The following is a 15,591-nucleotide window of genomic DNA, read 5'->3' as shown; positions in this document are numbered from 1 at the left end:
TTGACCAAGGCAGTAGGAGCAAGAAACTATGCAGGGGCTCTTGCCAAGTTGGATATCGGGAATCCCGTTAACCAACTTGAGGGGGAGTGTTGAGAAAAGAGATCATTAAGTCCCAAGAAGATGCATGAGTTCCAAGAGTATTGGGAAATAAGAATAGCATTTATTATGATGTATGGTTTCTAGATACATTTATGTCTAGACTCCTATTTATACACATGTATAATGTATCAAAAATGATTCAATGAATTCAGTTATTCAATCCAATATCTAATAAGATATTATAAAAAACGCTTTATTACATTAAAGCTTAACTAGTTGGAATTTATTCCACTAGGATAAATAGGGAATTCAAAACTCTCAATACTATTTTGGATAAAGAAATTAATTAAGTTAAGCTAGCAGCAAGTTCAATTAACTAATGGAGTATATCTTAAACTTGATAAATAAATTAATGAAGAGCCCAGACTTGGTAATATGAATTTGAAAGTGGTCGATTTATATTTTCAAAATTGACTTTAGTTGAATTGAGCTAAATCTGATTATGAATAAGTCTCGGAGAATAAGAGCTAGCAAAACCTTATTGGATTCCTACCAAATATCATCAGTCTTTGTAGATAGTGGAAAAGGAATTAAATCACATGACTTAACTACATGGGATTTTCAAATTACTCTCGAAGGAATTTTGAAAATCAGCTCGCTCACTTTGTGATATTATCCCTTTCCTAAATTTAGAGTCGTTTGGTTTTTCAGATAGGATATAACAAGATAGTTAAGTTGAGATATTATTTTCGAGCCGAAAGTAATATAGTGTTTATATTGTTGTTTGGTTTTTCAGATAGGATATAACAAGATAGTTAAGTTGAGATATTATTTTCGAGCCGAAAGTAATATAGTGTTTATATTGTTGTTTGGTTAAATGGATACTTCACATAGTATTTGTTAAGTTGAGATATTATTTTCGAGTCGAAAGTAAGATAGCGTTTATATTGTTGTTTGGTTAAATGGATACTTCACATTGTATAAGATGTTAAATGACAAAAATGCCCTTCCGAGTAATTTTTTTTATCAAAATGTTGTGTGTATACTTAACACAGTATAAGATATTACCAAACATCATAAAATACACTATTTGAGCAATATTACTAAAGTCTAAACATTTAGTAAGACAGCTATCTTGAAAAATGTCTGCCTCAATAGCTAGAGTCAGGGGAACACCTAGATGCATATAAATGATAGAAATACATGAAACGAGATTCCAATATGCTAAGATTTTAAGAGTTCCTTACTATCTTTATCTATAAACAACTATAGACGTATCACACGATTGGTAGAACATAAAACTACATCTAATCAACTTATCAACACCAATGAAGCAAAGATAATTTCTCAAAACTCTATCTTCATAACTTGCATTTCAACCATGCTATAAGACTACATTCAAAAAATCGATCGCAAATCCCTAAACCATGCTAAATTGCGTCAATCCTGCAATCAAAATGAACAATGAAAAATGAAAATTTTAACTCCGAGATTGGCAACGGGGCAGCCACATTTAGCACGGCATGGCCATTAGGTGGCGCCATCTTCCTTAGCTCCGCCCTTAGGCACTCGTAATCAACGTTATCGTCGCTGCCCCCTTTCCACGGCAGCTCATTCACATCTCTCACCGCCTTGTTTCCATCGCCAGAGTGGAGCAGCTCCTTGCCCTGCAGCTGCAAATCGAACTTCATCGTTTTCTTCAGCCCTCTACACCCTATCCTCTTGCACGTTCTCGATCTGTGCCCGCATCAGATCTCGAAGAAGATAACAAAGCCGACGAATATCATGAAGATGATCAGCGGATTAGAGGCGAAATGGAACTGGAAATGTGCGGCTACGGTGGAGAAGGGGGGCAGGATGAGAGAGAGACCTGGAAGAGGTAGGAGAAGCAGGAGACGATTAAGAAGGCACCGCAGAAGAGGAAGAGGAAGAGGAAGAGGATGAAGATGAGTAGGTCTGAGGTGGTGGAACGAGGAAGAGCTCTCAGCTGGGAGCTGGTGAAGTTGGTGCCATGGGCTCTGCAGCTGAACTAGTGGGTATAACTTTTGGTTTTTAACTTTGGAAATTTTGTGTATCAGCTAAAAGCTTTGTACAGGACTGCTATAACCCGGTGATCGTGCAAGGTTTTTGTTTTGCATTGCTCTCCTCACCAGGAAAGCATCGTCCCACCTGCCTGCATCTGCATACAGGTTAGACAGCAGAACTCTACTCGGACCATGTGATGGTTCCACCCTTGCCAGATTTCGAGCAGCTCTTTCTCCTACATCTGTGTTCTCGTACATTTTACACGCTGCTAACAATGTGCCCCAAATGATAGCGTCCGCCTCCATAGGCATGGTTTGCACAAGGTCTTCAGCTTCGTTCAGCCTCCCAGCTCGGCCTAACAGATCCACCATACATCCATAATGCTTAATGTTAGGCTTTAAACCATATGTCGCTGTCATGTTCCTAAAATGGCTTTTCCCTGCTTCCACCAAACCAGCATGACAACAAGCGCTCAAGACTCCAATGAATGTGATCAAATTGGGCTTTATCTTTCGACTCTGCAGATCTGCAAAAATCATCAATGAAGCCTCTGCTTTCCCGTGCATGGCCAAGCCACATATGATTGCATTCCAAGGACAAACTTTTCTGGCTTTGTCTCGGATTTGATCAAATACTTCTAGAGCGGAATCAATGCTCCCACATTTGGCATACATATCAATGATGGCTGTACTCAATTTGTCGTTGATTGGTATTGAGTTGCAATGGATGAACTCATGAGCCCATCTCCCATCCTTCAGTGTGCTCAAGCCAGAGATGGCAGAGAAAACACTCACCATCGTGATTTCGTTTGGCTTAAACCCTTTACCAATCATTTCATGAAAAACTTCAATGGCCAGACTATGCTTCCCATTCTGTGCATAACCAGAAATCATCGAGCTCCAAGAGAAAACATCTCGCTTTGGCATTATACTGAACAAACGTGCAGCTTCATTTACTATGCCGTTCCTCATTAGCCCTGCAATAAGGGCATTCCAGCAAGCTACATGATACTTAGTTCCTTCCTCAAATTGCAAATAAGCAAGTTCGACCTGCTGACAGGCAACATATAAATGAATCAATGTCGCCTGCATGAAGTCATAGCAGTAGATCCCCATCTTCACTGCCAAAGCATGAAACTGTCGACCCTCGATCAATTTAGTTGCCTGTCCACAAGCAGAGACAATGTCAACAACCATGACTTCATTAGGTCTTGAACCGGTGTGCCTCATTTCACAATAGAGCGCCAAGGCCTCCCTCAACCTCCCAGTCTGCAGATATCCATCAATCATTGTGCCCCAAGAGACGACATCCTTCCGCGGAATCTCTTCAAATAGATCTCTAGCCAAATCAACCAGTCCTCCTTTTACATAACCATTCAACATCACATTCCACGACACCACATTCTTATCCACCATGTTATCAAATATCATTCTTGCATCATGAAGAGACGAAGAAACGCTATAAAGAAGAACTAAATTAGTCGAAACAATAACACGCATATCAAGACCGAGCTTCGCCACCAAGCCGTGCAGAAGCATTGCATTCATCCTAGTTCCATCAGCACGCGCATAAGATGATAGCACACTCGCCATCGTCACATCTCCCGGCCCCACTCCCAACAGTCTCATCTCCCTAAAAAGGGCAATCGCATCCCCATAGCACTCATTCTGAGCAAACCCCATAATCATGGTCGTATAGGAGACGCAATTTCTAAGCGGCAATTTCTCAAACAATTTGTAGGCATCTCCCAAACGGCCATTTTTTACGTACCATGATAGTATTATGTTGAAGGAGACATAGTCCAGCTTCGGGGAGCTTTCGAAAATTGATGTCGCGCACGAAAACATCCCGGTTTTGGAGTACATGCTGATCAAGCTGTTTTGTATGAAGACATTGAAATTGAGGCCTGATTTTAGTACGAGGCAATGCAGTTGCTGGCCGTGGGAGATTAATGAAGGGGAAGACGAGATGGATTTGAGCGCCGAAACTAGCGCAAATTCGAATGAAGTGGCGCTGTTCTTAAGAATGGTTTGGAGGGATTGAAGGGAAACTGTGCCGAGAGCCATAGAGATGTGAAGGAAATGTGGTGGGATTTTGGGTATAACAGCTAAGATCATTGATCGAATTAGCAGCCAGAAATAATTGTGTGAGAAACAGAAATCTTGCGATAGTATTAGAAATACTCCACTATTATTCCACTATTATTTTATTTTGTTGCGAGTGTGAATAGCAGTGGACAACCAAATAAAATAATATTATAATCATGAGCAATTTTAATAAATGATGATGGATTATTTACATAATAAACAATTAATCATAAATTATATTATTGCAACGTGAGAGTAAAAATGAAAAAAAGAGTACATTTTATAGCATTTATTTACATATAATGCCACAGTATATATGCCAATCAATATATGTTTCAAGAGTCCCTTTTTTAAAAAATGAGTTAATAATTAATCACACTCCTAATATGATAATTATGTACTATGGCAACCAATAATACCCAGGTCAAAAGCAAAAGATAAAAAAAATAAAAAGGAAAAAACAATAGCACCCACGACTGGAGCAAATGCATCCATCATTCACACTCCTTCCCTTTCCATTGAACATAAAATAGATAAGAGAGATAAACCACCGAACATAGTTTCGTTGTGGCCTCTTCCGTTAGTCTTCTATGGCACAATCTTCTCGAATCACGTATCCACTCTCCTCAATCCCAATCTTTCCGATCACCACATCTCTCCTGTCAGTGGCGGATCCAGAATCCCTAAACGGAAGGGGCGAAATGAAATTTATCGAAACTAACAGAGGGAAGGGGCAACGTCGGAAAGTATCGGAGGGGACGACAATAGAAAATTCACGATCGGGTGCGGATCGCCGGGGAGGGGCGGTCGCCCCTCCTGGTAAAAAAAAGTTACAGTTACCGTCATTTAGAAAATTACATTAGACTAAACATTATAAAAATAAATCTCCTATTGGATTTGCAAAATAAAGTATAATGTTGTAGAAACTAGATATCATTATTTTTTCGTCTATATTAATCATTATAGTAACGTTGATTAGATTGACTTTAATTGGATTAGGCTAAATTTGATTAGAGATAAATTTCAATGATAAGATCTTGTTAAATCTAATTGGTTCCCTAGCAAAATCCATTAGTACTTTCTTTTTTATTACGGGGAAGAGAATTACTATATGATACCACTTACTTCCTCCATCCACATCAAGAATTTTGATTAAAATGGGAACAAAAAGAAAGTTTGAAAAAGTCAGTGGAATGTGAATCTCATTTTTATATACTTTTTCTGTTCCTACAAAATATACACTTTGGGTTTGGCATGAATTTTAATACAAAATTGATAAAGTACGAGAGAGGTTGAGAGAAAAAGTAATTAAAGTATTGTTAGTGGAAAAAGAAGATAAAATAGTTTCCAAATTTAGGAAGTGCATATTCTTGCGGGGCGGATTACAAAGAAAAGAGTACATATTCTTATGAGACTAAGAGAGTATTAGTTTTATAATAGAATGTGAATATAACAGTGAGTGGAAATGGGAATAGGATCGTCTGCTGTGCCAAAGAGCACAACAGGAAATATTGTGGTTAAAACGCACAAAATTGTGCTTGAAACCTAGAAGCAGCCAAGGTATGTTTTCATTTCTTCCATTTTCATTTTTCTCTTTCTTTTTTCTTTACGTTTTTTAATTTCTGTTCTGCTCCTATAAGGGTGGCTACTGATTATATTCTAAAGTATTAGTATTTCTGAAATACAATTTGATGAGTTAGCTCCTAAAATTAGCTGAATCAAATGGAAAGAAATAAGAATATAAGGCGGAAAGAAATAAGAAAGAGAAAAAAGAAAATGGAAGAAATGAAAACATACCTTGGCGGCTGCTGCTGCGTTTCAAGCACAATTTTGTGCGTTTTAACCACAGTATTTCCTGTTGTGCTCTTTGGCACAACAGAGGATCCTATCCCGTGGAAATGAGGTCCACTTACCCAAAAAAAAAAAGAACAGCAAAGTGGACAATATTTTATGACAGACCGAAATAACAAATGTTGATAATATTTGGTGGACGGAGGGAGTATAATACATGAGAATTTCTAAATTTTCCTCAACTTATCAAAGGTCAATTTAAAAATATGAAAATTAAAGTCCACAATGTCAACCGATTACAAAAATAACAACAACAACAAATATCAACATAGTTTCAACACAATGTCAACAAAGTATCAACCGTTGACATTATTTTGACATATTTTATTGTTGTTGTATCTATTGAAATTTTCTAACGGTCCAGATTATAGTTTGAAGTTTGTACAATATTTAGAGTTTGCATTTGATTACATCCCACTTTATAAGTTCATATCTAAATTGAGAAAAAAGGTCGAGACTGAAATAAGAGCATCTCCAATGGCGGACGTTCGGTCGGACGTGCGCGACGGGCGACTGGGTCCGCCATTATGGCAGGGGAGGTCGGATACGAACGTCCCGTGAGGACGTCGGGTGTCCCCGGACGTCGGCGCGACGGGCGGGCGGACGTCCGCCATTGTGGCGTGGGTCGGACATCCGATTTTTAAATTTTTTTTAATTTTTTTTAAACTCTATATATACGGCTCGTTGAATTTTATTTCATTCGCACCACTTGTGTTAACAGATGCCCATGTTCGACTTCAGAACGATATTATCTAAGAGGTTTGGACGCGGAAGGGTTGACGTTGATGTTAGTACTTTTTTTTGTTTTATTACTATGCAATTTTTTTTTCAAATCATGTATTTTTTTTAAAATGAAGTTGTTAATTTTTCCCGTTCGTATTCGTGTTGAAATTTTATTTCCGTAAACGTAAATTGTTTTATTTGTAAATTTGTGATTTTTTTTATTGCGGGAAGTCCTAGTGGGAAGGGCGGATTGTGAAGGGGATGTCCTAGTGACGTGGCGGGAGGTGTTTTCGGGATATCCGAGTGGGACATCCGCCCACTGGAGATGCTCTTGAACAACCCAACGGAGTCTACAGTGTTCGCTGCATAAAATTTGATCCATCCATGTATAAAAAAATCATTGCAGTCGTCGCTCTATCCAAAACTAGCAGATCAAGCTGCGTTTATACTCTCTCTCATTAATCATTTCCAAAAATAAAGATGCATACACCTTTCAACATCAATTCAAACCATTTATCACTTCTTTGTCTATTTATAAAAATCATTGCAGTCGTCGCTCTATCCAAAACTAGCAGATCAAGCTGCGTTTATACTCTCTCTCATTAATCATTTCCAAAAATAAAGATGCATACACCTTTCAACATCAATTCAAACCATTTATCACTTATTTGTCTATTTATTTCAATTACTTTGGCATAGAGAAAGACAAGATACTCTTCCCCAATAATGTAGGTTTTTAAGGTTTAAGTTCCTATGTAAACTGGTAACATTGAAAGGAGATTGTTCTTTCTAATACAGTTCTAGAACATGAAACCGATGCCAAAAAGACAAAAAAATGGTCATTGTATGATCAAGACTCACCATCACCTTTGTTCTCCTCCAACAGCAAGAGACAGACTCCTATCAGATAAAAGCAGAAGAGCGGTGTAAATTTCAACTGATTTGAAGGAAAACGAGATAAAAACGCATATAATATGGCAGATGTTACAAAACATGAGATTGTCCCACACAATGCAAAGGAATAACGGCTATTTGCTTCAATAACTAGTCCGGGGAGTACCTAGATGCATAAAGAGTATAGACGATAGAATCACATGAGACGAGATGTCCATATGCTAAGACCCAAGTTCTGTTTTAAGACATTATACAGTCGGGGGTATCTTTAACAAATCCTTATTATGCTTATCTATAACCAGTACTAGATTCAGACAACATAAGCGAAGACAAGACAACAGAATCACCACTCCACTCAAAAAAGCTCCACGACAGTTTATCAACTGAAAACATTAGTGTGTGAGTTGGGGGGAGGGGTAAACTAGGATCCAATTCAGATTGAGACGAACCTATCAACAAACTGAACACTATCCACCTCAAACAACTACCGATCACATCATACATAAAATTCGTCAATTTTGGATTTTTACGAATCAACTTTAACACGTTTACACATTGTCCTATTATCGAAACTCTAAACCAGTGTATAAGGGCAGAATAGTAAGAACCTGTCAGGGTGTCAGAAAAAACTAACAATCTTTAAAGCTAATTTCTCAACAAAGTGAAGATCATATCCCCCTTAAACAACTACTGACCCATCACACAATTGGTAGAACATATAAATACATCTAATCAACGCCAATGAAGCAAAGATAATTCCTTAAAACTCTATCTACATAACTTGATTTCACACATAGGTCACGATACAACTTTACAGTGTTTTTCATAGTCAGTTAAAATGGGGCAAACCTATCTAGCCTCATTAGTTCACACAGCAATGAGATTGGCAAATTGAAGGAGTATAAGATTACAGTCACAAAATCGACCCCAAATCCCTAAACTATGCTAACATGCGCCAATCGTGCAATCAAAATGAAAAATGAAAAATGAAAAAAAATCGACTCACTTCTTGTGGCGCCGGCCGCGTTTCGGCCCCCAGCCTTCGAGCTTGGCAACGGGGCAGCCACATTTATCGCGAAAGAGTAGCACGGCACGGCCGTTAGGTGGCGCCATTTTCCTCAGCTCCGCCCTTAGGCACTCGTAATCAGGGTTATCGTCGCCGCCCCCTTTCCACGGCAGCTCATTGACATCTCTCACCGCCTTATTCCCATCGCCAGCGCGGAGCAGCTCCTCTCCCTGCAGCTGCAAATCGAACTCCATCGCCTTCTTCAGCCCTCTACACCCTTTCCTCTCGCACCTACTCGATCTGTGGCCGCAGCAGATCTCGAAGAACACAAAGAAGCCGACGAAGGAGACGACGAATAGCGTGAAGATGATCAGCTGCGACTGCGGATTAGAGGCGAAATGGCGCTGGAAATGCGCGGCCACGGTGGAGAAGGGGGGCAGGATGAGAGAGAGGGACTGGAAGAGGTAGGAGAAGCAGGAGACGATTAAGAAGGCGCCGGAGAAGAGGACGAGGATGAAGATGAGTAGGTCGAGGGTGGCGGAGGTGGAGTGGCGGCAGAGGGAGGGGCAATTTGAGGAATTTAGGGGGTGGGGCGCGGGGGTTTTGGGAATTGGGGTTTTTTTGAGGGAGGAGGATGGGGCCATGGCGGTGATGAAGTGGTGGAGATGGCGCATGTTAGTGATAAAAGGGGGGCGGTGGAAAAGTTGGGGAGGGAGAGTGGGGGTGGTGCGCATGTTAGCCGGGGAAGGCCGCGGAGGGGTAGTGCGTACGTTACTGGAGTCGTTCAAGAACCCTTTGCCTTGCAGAAATTAATATGGCCATTTAATTTTAGTATGTGAAAGTGAATATTCTTGTTGATTTTAATGCTCTTTGCGTCTTCAAACTTAATTTTCAAATACTACTTATCTTTGCCTAATTTACATATCCTAAACTTAATTTTGAATTGGTTTTCTGCGTTACAGATTTGTTGGATTTAATCTAACTATACTTGGACTTTGAAATATAGTACGATACTTTGACGTGCCGAATTGTATTAATATAAAAATAGGCAAATGTAACATCAATAATAATAGTACTATTACTCTATTTGGCACACATTGTATAGAAGGAATATTACTGTGACGGGAATAAGTTTCATGGCAAAAATAGCGTGTATGCTCCTCAACTTATTATTTCTAGGGGATTTTAAAAATAGTTTTATTAGAATGGAGAAGAGGCATTCAACGTAACATTCACAATTTTGCACGAGATCTTAAAACCAACAGCAATATATTCTACTCAATTTTTTTGAATCTCTGATGTAAAATCTGAGTAAGCATTTATGAGGTATATCCCATTCGGTATCAGGTATATCTAATACTCGAATTTCAACAATTTTCAATACCCGACTCAATAATTGCGAGTAAGAGGTGCCCGATATCCGATTGATATCGGATCGTGTAATACCCTTTACTTGCTACCCGTTTCTACACGGTACCCATGATACTAATAATACTACTATAAAGCTTCGGATATCAGGTCGGATCGGGGAATATAGCAATTATAGTCTTCACGAGTCTTCTCTTAAAAAATGAACTTTTGTTTTGGAGCTGTACCAAACTTTACTTGAATATCGCAATTCAATTAGAAATCGAACGAACCAATTCATTTAAGGGGACAAACAGTTAGCCAAACTTGAATTAATTTTTCAGCTGTCCAACAACTAAATTATAAAACTAGTAAGTACTACAAAGTATTTTGGGCTGATCACTATCAAGATTTTTTGGGTTAACAAGAAGACAACTACAAAAGCCCAAGTCTAAGATAGAAGAGCCTAGATACTAGGAAAATGTTTAATAGTCCCCAACCATTATTTTTGTAAAAATTCTCCTAAGCTACCATGCAATTATGTGGCAAGTTCCCAGCAATTATCATATGCAACAGCAAGCAATATCTTCAACAGTATGACCCCCCACCACCCACCCCACTTCCCCCAAGTTTTGTCTTTTTATCAACCAATGTGCTACTTGGAGGAAAATATTGTGATGGAGGTAATTTACTTAGTCACATCTCGATTTTATGCAGATAACATGAACTGCTTTTCTTGAATTATTATTGTACTATTCTACAGATGATTTAGATAAACAGACCCCTGCCCCCCACCACTACTGGATTTTGCCAAATCTTTTTTCTTGAGCTCAAAAGAGGTGTTGGCAAAAATGTCCCATTGTTATCAACACAAAGTGTTGTTGGTGTTGGAGTCTTTGTTTATGTGTCCATAATAAATTTGAAATTTATTTCAACTATGCAATATTCGAGCTTATATTAGCTGGATGTATGTGTTTGATCAATGTGATGGGAAACTTAATTTGATCATAAGGTCCACCTTGATCATGTCCTATAGTAGTTGAAGATCTTATCTTTGATTCTTTTGCTTTAACTTGAGATAAGATAATCTTCTTACTGTGTCTCTCTTTTTCCATGGCAAAATGGGACACATTTTTTTAGCAAAAAGACGCTGAAATTTGATATTGACTAGGAATAGGATGCATCCAAATTCCTCTACAGAGCATATATTATTAGCTAGTTCATTTAAAGTTTGAACTAATGTTAGATCATGTTACTAGAAATGTAGTATCATATCTAAGACCTTAAGCACTTCAAATCCCTAACAAGCAATAGGCTCACAGCTCGAGCACGAAATCCATCGGGATCCTAAAATTTCAAACACGGTCGTGTTTAGACTCAAGAAATTTGTTAGGGAACTCATAAAATGGTAATGAAGAAGATACAATCAGCTAGTCAAGTAGGGTCTGAAGAAAGGTGATGAGGGCCAACACACATCTAATCTTGAAACAACCCAACTGAAAATGACTAAGTCCAAGACAAGATAATGAAGTGGGGCTTCAGAACTGAAGGATCACAAATGATTAATATTAATAATCAAATTTTGATAGAAAAAATTATTACAGGTGAGGAAAAGTTATTGAAAATGTGGATTAAGATAGGGTTAGTGCACGTGATGTTTATGTACTGTGAGGGTACAAACTGTCCCTACAATTTGAACTACATTTGGAATTCTTAAACAGTTGGGAGAAGTTGTGCTTACGAATCAGGAAATGGTAAAGTGGAGAAGAATGGGGAGAGAGAAATTCTATATAAATAGAGTTTGTGTTACTATGCTTCTATGTTGGGACACGAATTTTTCAACGGATACATGTGTGTGTATTTAAAGTTTCCACACTTTTGCTATTTAATTCAATAAACACGAAACTGAAGATAAAATTAACATTTTTTTTAATAAATGAATATGTGTGTGAAGTTCAATCTCTATATATCTTCAATTCTTGCTGAGAAGCTTGAATTTAACAACGACAAGCAGGAGGACTTACGTCTTGTTTAATTCCAGATTAAACGTTGGATTTGTTGAAGAACATTTTCATCGATGTTCTAATATATTTTAGACTAAAGGCCCAAAATGGTCCCTAACATTTGGCGTTTTTTTTATTTTGGTCCAAAACATTATCTTTTGGATTATTCGGTCCCTCACATTTGAAATCGGGCCACTTTTAGTCCTAATTTGACGGAATTGGTTAAAATTGACGGAATGCAGTGGTCAACGTACTTTAAATCTATTTTGACCAGGTTAAGTTTTTATAAAAATTCAATTTTTTTTCTTTTTGAAAATAAAGCAAATTTGGTTCAATATAACACTAATTGATTTAATAAAATAAATATAACACTAATTGGTAAATCTCTCTCTCACTTCCATTCATCTTCTTCGTGGAGGCCTTCTTCTCAACGCAAGAAACCCTAGTTCTCGGAAGAACATCAAGTAACCCCAACTCCCCTCCCCAACCATGGACCGTTCGAATCACAGCAGAGAGACCGGTGAGAGTGGCGGTGGAAGTGACGTCCGATTCCGGTATGAATTTTGCCATTGCAAGAATCGGGCTTCGCTGAGAATCGTCAACACCCATGGAAAACCAACAAGGGGGAAGCTATACTTTGTTTGTGAGAGAAAAGATTGCCGTTTTTTCAAGTGGTGTGAGCCAATCGACGAAGATGACGCCGTGACATCTGCAATGCCGCTGCCGGATACCGAAAGTGAGAGTTTTAGTTTGATTTTGTCATCAATCGAGGAGAATAATAGGGCAATAGAGAAATTTCGTAGTGTTGTGATGTATGGATTTTGTTTCTTTGTTGTGGTGTTTGTTTGTATATTAGGGTTCAAGTAATGAAATTATGTTTCCAATGGTGAATCAAATCTGGAATCTTAATCAAATTTCAGTTCTTGGTGTATGTTGTACTCTAGAATGCTATGAATTGCAATCCAAAAGTGCGTTTCTTGGTGTTTGAAGGGCAAGAATATCTGCAACGTAATTTCCTCAAAATGTAAAGGACCAAAAAATGTATTCAAAATGTGAAGGACCAAATTGGCAGTGTAATCTTATATAAATACGTTGCATAAGAGTGCAAAAAATGTTTTCCATCTGGTGATTATCATTGATAGTTTATGTGTAACAGCCTAAACAATTTCACATCTTTAGCATCAACCCAAAAATGATATATATAGACACCTCCAACTCTAAAAGAAGAAAATAGAAGTCATGTAATTGGCCAAAATTGTAAAATGTGTACCTTTAAAACATCAAATGAAACCTCTATATACTAAGTCAAAATGAAGTTAGCAATTCAGAATGAAATTTTAAGATTGGGATATAACAAGTATCAACATACAATTCATGTCCCTTACAATCTGTTCATATTCAACATACATTAGCATAGTAGGGGTGGTAACAAGTAGGCAAAAAACCACCATAACCTACAACAAGTAGGCAAAAAATCAACCACTAGTTTATAAATTGAAACCACCATAACCTACAACAAGTAGGCAAAAAACCTAAACAATGGGCACTGCCCAAACCAAAATCAACCAAAACAATGGGGTAACACAATTGTGGTTGTTACAAAAACACATTAGCATAGTTTCAGTTCTTCACAGTTGATGAAGTAGCATGGTTGTCACCCACGGCTGAGGAGGGCTGATCCAAAAACATATCGGCAACAGCAGTTTGGCATCGTAGCCTATTGTGACCGGGTTGATGACACAATGTGCATTTTTGTACTGCTTCACCTCGCTGTCACTTCTTCCCTACAAAGCAGGTTGTTAACAATCAACATTAGTAAGGTTTATGTTTTTTGGGTTTATAACATGGAAGACAATTATACCTGCCAAAACCCATGGGCAGGCCTATGAGCCAGTGCCACGAGCCACGGGCATTCGCTATCCTTCTTGCTTCTTAGTACCCCTCGACAGTGAGCTATGCAACGAATGTTGTCATTTTTTTTCAACCTCAACTTCTTCCCCAACAATACTCCTTGGTCACGAATCAAGTCTTTGAAGTCTGACTTGGAATTAAAGTGCAACCCGATTTCCTATCTCGGGTCGTTCAGATCAGTGTCAGCCTTATATCTTCTAGTCAAACGCCTTGTATCGTCATCATGCTCTTGCTCTTCTTCATCTCCGGATGCCGAACTTGGTGAGTCACTAGGAAGTTGATCATTGTCGCTAGTATCATCAGGAATGTGCCTTGACATTGCATCCACGACCCTATTCCACCCTTCCACATGGGCAGCCATAATATTATCTTCATCCTTATCACTAAGTTCGTAGTCACTATCAACAAATGGAGGCACCTCCACATTGACCTCCTCAGCAACAACATCCACCTTGCTCTTCCCCTTATCATCAACATTAGCCTCTCCATGATCTTGTGTAAGGGCGTAGTCACTGTCAACATTAGCCTCAGCAACACCAACCTTCCTCTTCCCCTTATCAGCCGCATTTAGCCTTTCATCAGTCGACTTTCCATCATCTCCATGATCTTGTGTTACTTGACTGACCAAAACCACCCCTGTTGTTTCCACAACATATAGATCAACTATCCCGGCTTTTACTCCAATGTCAGCCATCTCCATGGAGGATTTATTGTCAAATAAGCGGACCAAGCCTTCTTTTAAATTCATCCCAGTCTTCAAGTAAAAGTACTCCAACACACTTACATCTAGACCAAGCTTCGTCTCAACAAACTCATCTACTTCAAGTTTCGACCATTTGTCCGGGTCACATCCGTGCATGTTCTCAGTCATCTCATCCACGTATTGTTTTCCACTGCTTTCACGACTTTCATCCATATATCCAGAATAGTGTACTTTTGTTATGAAGGTACCATCTGCAATAAAAAGAAAATGAGAACCATATCAGTCCTAAACATATACTGTAAACAATCAAATATTATGTTAACAAGTGTGGCCCCCACTACCAAGATTGTTCCCCAACTCCAGACCGTAAGCCTTTAAAATTCGAAGCAGCAACACACATCCCCAACCTTGGTCCCCACCAACACAAATCAAAGAATATACACACATACCCACATGCTCAGCACACTCAACACACCTGACCCACATGCTCAGCACACAGCGTGAAAATCCTAATCGAGACAAGACCCTAATCGCGTAATAAGTGAAAATCGAGACAAATCAATTCATAATAAGACAAAATCGAGCCAAGTCAATTCCTATTAAGACAAAATCGAGACAAATAGAGGACAAATTGACACAAACATTTGGGACCACTTTCGAAACGAGATTAAACATGCAGTAAAGCTTACCTTCTCGATTTTCACTCGGCGCTGGTTGACTGTGCAACGCCTTCCTCCTCCTCTCAAACGTGTATTTGTTATCACGCGGATCGCCAAAGCAACGGTGATAGGAGTCATACACGTACCAACTCATTGCAAACTGCTTTGGAATCGCCGGCTCGAAACTGGTTGAATCGCCTAATCTATTCGAATTTTGTGAAGAGTTTAGGGATTTAGGAGTGTTGAAGAAGGGTTTTGTTCGAAGAAGTGTTGATGAAGGATTCTGTTCGAATTCAAAGTGTTGCTGAAGTGTTGCTTCGCCTTTTCCTCTAAAATTTTTATT

At 38.7% G+C, this 15,591-nt stretch overlaps 2 protein-coding genes and 1 pseudogene across 2 annotated transcripts; all 3 read right to left on the bottom strand.

Annotated features, from left to right (window-relative positions):
- Nucleotides 1–1,395: 1,395 nt before the first annotated feature.
- LOC121798217 (pentatricopeptide repeat-containing protein At5g19020, mitochondrial-like) lies at nucleotides 1,396–4,224 on the bottom strand. The gene has a single exon (XM_042197108.1). It carries the CDS (start codon nucleotides 4,179–4,181, stop codon nucleotides 2,118–2,120), a length of 2,064 nt encoding a protein of 687 aa, XP_042053042.1. The 5' UTR covers nucleotides 4,182–4,224; the 3' UTR covers nucleotides 1,396–2,117.
- Nucleotides 1,492–2,053, bottom strand: LOC121801027 (annotated as a pseudogene).
- Nucleotides 4,225–7,368: 3,144 nt separating the features above from the next.
- On the bottom strand, nucleotides 7,369–9,401 carry LOC121798807 (uncharacterized protein At5g19025-like). Its single transcript, XM_042197998.1, has 2 exons — nucleotides 8,626–9,401; nucleotides 7,369–7,625 (listed from the first exon to the last, which is right to left on the bottom strand). The coding sequence occupies exons 1-2, from the start codon at nucleotides 9,357–9,359 to the stop codon at nucleotides 7,589–7,591; spliced, it is 771 nt and encodes a 256-aa protein (XP_042053932.1). The 5' UTR covers nucleotides 9,360–9,401; the 3' UTR covers nucleotides 7,369–7,588.
- Between the last annotated feature and the right edge of the window lie 6,190 nt (nucleotides 9,402–15,591).

This window comes from Salvia splendens, chromosome 4 (assembly GCF_004379255.2).
Source record: "Salvia splendens isolate huo1 chromosome 4, SspV2, whole genome shotgun sequence".
In the NCBI taxonomy this organism is placed as follows: Eukaryota; Viridiplantae; Streptophyta; class Magnoliopsida; order Lamiales; family Lamiaceae; genus Salvia; species Salvia splendens.
The sequence above is the reverse complement of the archived record's forward strand: the minus strand, read 5'-3'. Positions and strand labels throughout refer to the sequence as shown.